The sequence below is a fragment of the Leopardus geoffroyi genome, chromosome X (genome assembly GCF_018350155.1).
Source record: "Leopardus geoffroyi isolate Oge1 chromosome X, O.geoffroyi_Oge1_pat1.0, whole genome shotgun sequence".
In the NCBI taxonomy this organism is placed as follows: Eukaryota; Metazoa; Chordata; class Mammalia; order Carnivora; family Felidae; genus Leopardus; species Leopardus geoffroyi.
In genome coordinates, this window is record NC_059343.1 from 32,813,619 (window position 1) to 32,820,628 (window position 7,010).

At 41.0% G+C, this 7,010-nt stretch overlaps 1 protein-coding gene across 1 annotated transcript; it reads left to right on the forward strand.

Moving 5' to 3' along the window:
* Positions 1-257: 257 nt before the first annotated feature.
* LOC123594089 (ferritin heavy chain-like) lies at positions 258-1,176 on the forward strand. Its single transcript, XM_045470703.1, has one exon. The coding sequence runs from the start codon at positions 457-459 to the stop codon at positions 1,003-1,005; it is 549 nt and encodes a 182-aa protein (XP_045326659.1). The 5' UTR covers positions 258-456; the 3' UTR covers positions 1,006-1,176.
* The last annotated feature ends 5,834 nt before the right edge of the window (positions 1,177-7,010 follow it).

A 7,010-nucleotide genomic window follows, 5' to 3' on the forward strand; every position in this document is an offset into this window, starting at 1 on the left:
AGAATTTTGAGGACAATGGGGTTTTAAAATGACAACAGGGTGCTATAAAAGGGAGTAATTAGAGAATAAGAGGCAGTCCTTGGAAAATAGAAATACCGTTGCAAAATTAAAACTTAATAGATGTTAGGTGCTCAACGCCAAGTCACCCTCCCCACCCGAACTCTGATGGAACCTGGAACACAGCGCTCATGCCCCGCCCTCCTTTCCCTCTTTCTACCACCACCCCCATGCCAGAAACATAACAGATCTCCCCCTCTACTAGTCCCCATCCTGCGTAACTGACCCCATTTCCAGTATCAATCCAGAGCTGCTGTCTGAACCCAGCACCCACTCACCCCCCTTTCCACTCTGACAGTGCCCCGAATTGCCGACCTTTCCAATCTGACAGTGCCGACCCTGAAGACTCGCGGAAGACCTGCCGCCACTATCTTCGCCTTGGTGCCAGCGCCGCCAGCCATGGCCACCGCGCCGTCCTCTCCAGTGCGCCAGAACTACCACCCCGAATGCGAGGCCGCCATCAACAGCCAGATCAACCTGGAGCTCTATGCCTCCTACGTGTACCTGTCGCTGGCTTTCTGTTTCGACCGTGACGACGTGGCCCTGGAGAATATCTCCAAGTTCTTCCTGTGCCAGTCCCACGAGGAGAGCCAGCATGCCGAGAAGCTGATGCAGCTGCAGAACCAGCATGGGGGCCGCATCCGCCTCCGCGACATCATGAAGCCTGACCGCCACAACTGGGAGAGCGGCCTGAAGGCCATGGAGTACGCCTTTCACCTGGAGAAGAGCCTGAACCAGAGCCTGCTCGACCTGCACCAGCTGGCCACCGACAAGAACGACGCCCACCTGTGCAGCTTCCTGGAGACCAACTACCTGCCCGAGCAAGTCAAGGTCATCAAAGAGCTGGGGGGCTACATCACCAGCCTGCGCAAGATGGGGGCCCCGGAAACCGGCATGGCAGAGTACCTCTTTGACAAGCTCACCCTGGGCAACAGCGACAAGAACTGAGTTGGGACTGCCTTCCCATAGCCACAGGGTGCATGGTGACTTCCCCCTGGTCACCATGCCGAGCATGCATTTTGCAGTATTGCACTTGCAAAACGTTCCAGTTTTTTTCTTCCAGTTTTGCCATAAATAAATGAAGTTATTTGGTTTCAATAAAGTTATTTGGTTCCTAAATAAAGGTTTATGGTTGATTCATGTGTGAAAACCCCTAACCTTTTAAGTTTTAAACCAGGTATCCAGGCCACATGCGGCACTGGCCGTACAAAATATCCACATAAGAGTTTTACTGCAATTTATCATCTTGCAGTAAAGCAACATGGTATCCCAAAATCCCCTCAATAGAAGGGTTGAAACATATAAAATACAAAATCATGGATGAAGCTCAAATTTGTGACATTGAATATGAGGTAGAATAAATACCCCTAAATGTTAAGCCAGTGAGTCTGGCTGCTTTGAAGAATGTGTAGGGGGTGGGGGAGAGTCAGTCCGGAGATATTTGTAGCTGGTCGGATGAGAGATACACTGGTGATTGAACAGGAGAGGAAGCTTAAGGTAAGGTGACTGAGACAAATTCTAGCTGCATCTGGATGACGCAAAAAGATTTGCTCATGGATCAGAAGTGACGAATGAGAAATGGGGGAAATTATCTAGGTTCTGCTATTTGTACTTGAACACCTGACTTGATGGTAATGCTATTTATTAATCTGAGGATGTTTGCTGGGGAACATGAGGGGTGGGGAAGGCATGTCACGTAAAACCTGAGATGCCTATTAGATATGCAATAGATATGGAACTGCCATGCAGAGGGTCAGAAGAATGAATCTGGAGCTCAGGTGGGATGTCAGGTTTGGAAATACACACATAGGTGACATCAGCTACAGATGGTGTTGAGGTCATGGGACCAGATAAGCTCACCAGAAACAAGAGCATAGAGAATGTGACACAGGCAGCCCCATGCCCAGTGCAGCTACCATTAGAGGATGGGTTGAGATGTTCAAACATCCAGAGGGCTGCTGGTCCCACCCTGACCATTACCTCATTCCACAGAGACAGAGTGCAAGCGGGGGAGGGGTAGAGAGCCAGAGGGAGACACAGAACCTGAAAAAGGCTTCAGACTCTGAACTGCCAGCACAGAGCCCAATGCAGGGCTCAAACAAACCGTGAGATCATGACCTGAGCTGAAGTTGGACACCTACCCGGTGTCCCAAAGTACAAAAGCCTTTAATTTTGCTGTAGTCCTATCTTTTACTTCAGTTTCTTATGTTTTGGGAGTCATATGTAAGAAACCAGTGCCTAGCCCAAGGCTATAAAGATTTACTCCTATCTTTTCGGTAAGTTTTATAGCGCTACCTCTTACATTTAAGTCTATAATCCATTTATAAGTTAATTTTTGCATATGGTGTGAGGTAGGTGTCAGTCTATTTTTTTGAATGCAGCCATCATTTGTTACCCACTGAATGGTCTTGGGCAACCCTGTCAAAAACCAATTGACCATAAATGCATAGTTTTATTTCTGGGTCCTCAATTCTATTCCATTGATTTACATTTCTACTCTTAGACTAGTACTACACAGTCTTTATTAACATAGCCTTGTAGTAAGTTTTGAAATCAGGAAGTGTGAGTCCTCCCAACTTTGTCCTTTCTCATTACCATATGAATTTTAAGTGTGGTTTAATTTTTTCAAAGAAAAATAAATAAATAATAAAAACCCAAACGAATTGGGTGTTTTTTGTTTTTTGTTTTTTTAGAGATGTGTTGAATCTTTAGATTGCTTTGAAGTTTTCCATCTGATTCTGGGTCATGAATATTGAATAAAGGAGTGCAAGAAAGTAAATGTTTCTTAATGCATGACCCCAGGTATTATGGGAGTATAAATAATGTGCACAATATACAGGTATGACTGGATATGTCGGTATTTGATATATATGAGTTATTTGTTGTGTAAACTCATGCTGAAGCTGTATTTTTAAGAATTTATATGAGATAGTCAGAGTTGAGAATAAACTGGTAAAATTAAAAAGATGACAGACAGCAGGATTCATTTTGACTATGGAATAAATAACATCGATGATGGCAGGTGAGTTGTCATGTTAACAATATTAAGTCTTCTGATCCAGGAACATGGAGTGTCTTTACATTTATTCAGGTCTCATGCAGTTTCTTTCAACAATGTTTTGTAGTTTTCTGTGTACAATCTTGCAACTCTTTTGTCAATTTATTTCTTAGTATTTTCTTCTTTTTGATGCTATTGAGAATGGAATTGTTTTCTCAATTTAACTTTCAAATTGTTCATTACTGGTGGTTAAAAACACAAATGAGGGTGGCTCAGTTGGTTAAGCGTCTGGCTCTTGGTTTTGGCTCAGTTCGTGGTCTCATAGTCCGTGAGATTGAGCCCCACATCAGGTTCCATGGCAACAGTGCGGAGCTTGCTTGGGATTCTGTCTCCCTCTCCCTCTGCCCCTCCGCTGCTCATTCTTTCTCTCCCTTTCTCTCAATAAATAAATAAACTTAAAAAAACACAGTTGATTTTTGTGTATTGATTTTGTATCCTAAAACCTTGCTGAACTTGTTTATTAATTTTATAAATTTTGTTGTGGAATCCTTAGGGATTTCTATATGTAATGTGCAAATAAAAATAGTTTTACTTCTTCCTTTCCTATTTGAATGCCTTTTATTTCTTTTGCTTGCCTAATTTACTTGGCTAGAAACTCCAGTACAATGTTGAATAGATGTGGTGAGATCAGATATCTTTGTCTTGTTCCTAATCTTAGAGGAAAAATTTCATTTCTGACCCCAAGTATGATGTTAGTTGTAGGTTTTTGTATATGTCTCTTTTAGGATTAGGAAGCTTCCTTCTAATCTTAGTTTGTTAGCTATTTTTATCATAAGAATATGATGGATCTCCTCAAATTCTTTTCCTGCATTTGAGATGTTGTTTTTGTCCTTTATTCTACTAACAAATAGTATATTGCATTGATTTATCTTCATATGCTGAAACAGCACTGCAATCCTTAAATAAATACCACTTGGTTGTGGTATATAATCATTTGTATATGTTGCTGAATTCAGTTTGCTAATATTTTGTTCATAATTTTTACAGCTGTTCCTTAGCACTATTTGTGGTTTTCTTGTCTCGTTTTGATACTGTAACATTTAAAATGTTCCACTTTCCCTAGGTTGTTCTCTCGCTAAATAAATAGTTCTCCATTTTTCCTCAAATCACGCCATTTTCTGGATCTCTAGTTACTCACTAAAGAGAAAGAGAGTGAAACTAAGAATGAAGGAGAGAGACCGAAAGTAAAGAAGGGCAAACGTACTCTCAGCTAATGGGCACATATGATTAATCTCTAAGTAATTTTGACTTGTTAACTAAATTCTGTGGCCTTATCACAGGTCTTAAGACAGTTGAATTGAACTCTCTAGAGCTCCCTGGACTCCATTTTGTCAAAAGAGAACAAAGTGACTCTGTCCTACACACACGCATTCACGCGTGCCAGCGCTAAACCACGACTATGACCACCACCACCACGACCATACCTCTTTTAAACTCATACTCTGCGCCAAACTTGGCCTGAGAAGAAACAAACATTCCACCTCTATAGAGCAGTAGCACTTATCTATTCTTTTTCACTTTTTAAATATAAATATGTAGTTACTCTCCAGTGAGAGGGCCAGTGCAGGGCCCAGTGAAATCATGTTGATAATTCTCCTCTCTCTCTCTGAACACTGTGACACAGATAAAAACAAATTTTAAAAAAATATCAAGGAAAATCTAGAAAGGAGTATTCTTATTCAAGGGCAATTTTAGCCTGCTTGTTGGATATCCATCTTGTTTCCTAGGGGCAGGAAGTTAGGAAGGCAACTGACAAAAAGAACATTTGATTTTGAATTGGCTCTTCTTGTTCAGTCACTTGGTTCTAGGCATACAGGTACAAGTCATTCAAAGGACAAAGCCTTGGGTAGCCACCTTAATTTACCCTGGCCAGGAACCTATCAAGAAGCCTCATTCTGCCCCATGGCTTTGATCCAGTATCCTTTGGCACCATACAGTATAAAGAGATTTCTCATCTAGACCTATATTCCAAATGACCAGCCCACCCACAGACCCCATAGCTGACCTGCTGGCCTCTCCATAGGGCCAATGCCTAATAAGAGTAGACATGCTTTACCCTTGCTTTATTCAGAGTTCTCAACATTTTGGTTTTGTCCCAGGCTACAAAATATTTCCTGACTTGTGACAAACTCTTTCTTACTTCTGCCTAATTGGACTTATCTTGTTCTTCATTCTTTTGGATTTTTAAGGTGGGAAGTTAGATAATTTATTTGAGACTTTTACTCTTTCCTGAAACAGACATTTAGTGCTATAAATTTCCATCTAAGCATTGGTTTTAGCTGCATCTCAAAAATGTTGATATGCTGTGCTTTACTCACGTGGAGTTCCAAATAATTTTTAATACTTCCTGGTCTCTTTCAGTTAGGGACTGTTCAGAAGTATATGTCTTAGTTTTCAAATATTTGGGGATTTTTTTAAGATACCTTCATGATTTCTAGTTTAATTCTATTGTGGTCAGAGAACATATCTTGCATGATTTGAATCCACTTAAGTTTATTGAGACTTGTCGTATGGCCCAGAGTATGGTCTGTCTTGGTAAATGCTCCATGTGCACTCAAAAATAATATGCTTCTAAAGAATAAGTTTCTAAAGATTCCTTTCTTTTATGTCTCTATGATTTTTCTAAACATGAACATTACTTCTTCTTTTCGTTTCTTTTTTCCCTGACTATAACAAGTCAGAACTATAACAAGTAAACCCCACCAGTTGCCTACAGAGAGTAGAACTGTGTGTTTTTTGAGCTATGTGAATGCATTAATTATTTGAAAAATAAGCATATTTTTAAAAAGTAAAGAGTGGTAATTGAATAATGGGAGTGGACTAAACTCAAAGACAATTATGTACACATACACAAGCCAGAATGAATATAGTTAGCGAACCAGAGGTCGTGAAGAATGCTTGGAAGATAGAAACAGGAGTTGCTTTCAGACTGGTAACACCAGAGAAGTTAAAATACCTGCAGTAGAAAGTCAAGCACACTCAAAGAAGGCTCAAGAACAGAATCAAGGACCAGCAGAGGTCCTGGGTGGACTATGAGATTAAAGAGCTGATCTCTGAACAACAGATCTTCCCCCCACCCCCCCTACCCCCACTCTGACCTTCATCCAACCTTGCATTGGACAAAGCCACAGTGGCAAATGAACCACTTTGACTTCTTTAAACTACACTCCCATGACAGTGAGTTACTTGAACAGAAAGGGAAACCAAGTTAGCATAGGCGTTAGACAACTGAAGACCTGCAAAGCAGAAATGAAACAAAACAAAAGAATACTTCTACCTAGAAGAAAGATCTATCTACCCAAGCCTTTTGGTGTCCGAGAAATGCCATGCTTGGGCATTGGGGATAGTATCTATCCTACCTGTAAGCTCCATGACATCGACTCCCACAGGAGAAGACCACTCCCTGGTTGACATGCTCCATCCCCCCTATTCATAGGAGAAACTTGTTAGTGAAATGGACATCATGACTGTAAATCAGACCCATGCTAATTACCTAGGCTAATAAAATAAGTCATTTATTGCTAAATGTGAATGTGCAAAGTTTGAAGTATTTCAAGAAAGTAAAAAAGATGATGACAAACACATGTATTTATATTTTACAAGAAATAGAAATTTACCAAAAAAGTTCAAATTCATATTCTTAGAATTTTGCAAGACAGTGGGTTTATAAAATAAGAACATGCTGCAATAGAAGGAATTGGAGAACAAAATTAAGTATTTGGGAAATAGACATATTATCGCAAAATTAAAAACTTAAACACCAGGTGCTCAGCGCAGGGTCTCCCTGCCTCACATAGGCTCCAACTGAACCTGGAACAGAGCATGCGCGGTCCCGCCCCACCCTTTATCCCCCTTCCCCCAAACCGGAAACTCGCCCCCGTTTCCTGTAACGGAC

What these genes read in the sequence shown, in the direction of transcription:
- LOC123594089 (XM_045470703.1), top strand. Translation starts at nt 457, where the DNA reads ATGGCCACCGCGCCGTCCTCTCCAGTGCGCCAGAACTACCACCCCGAA.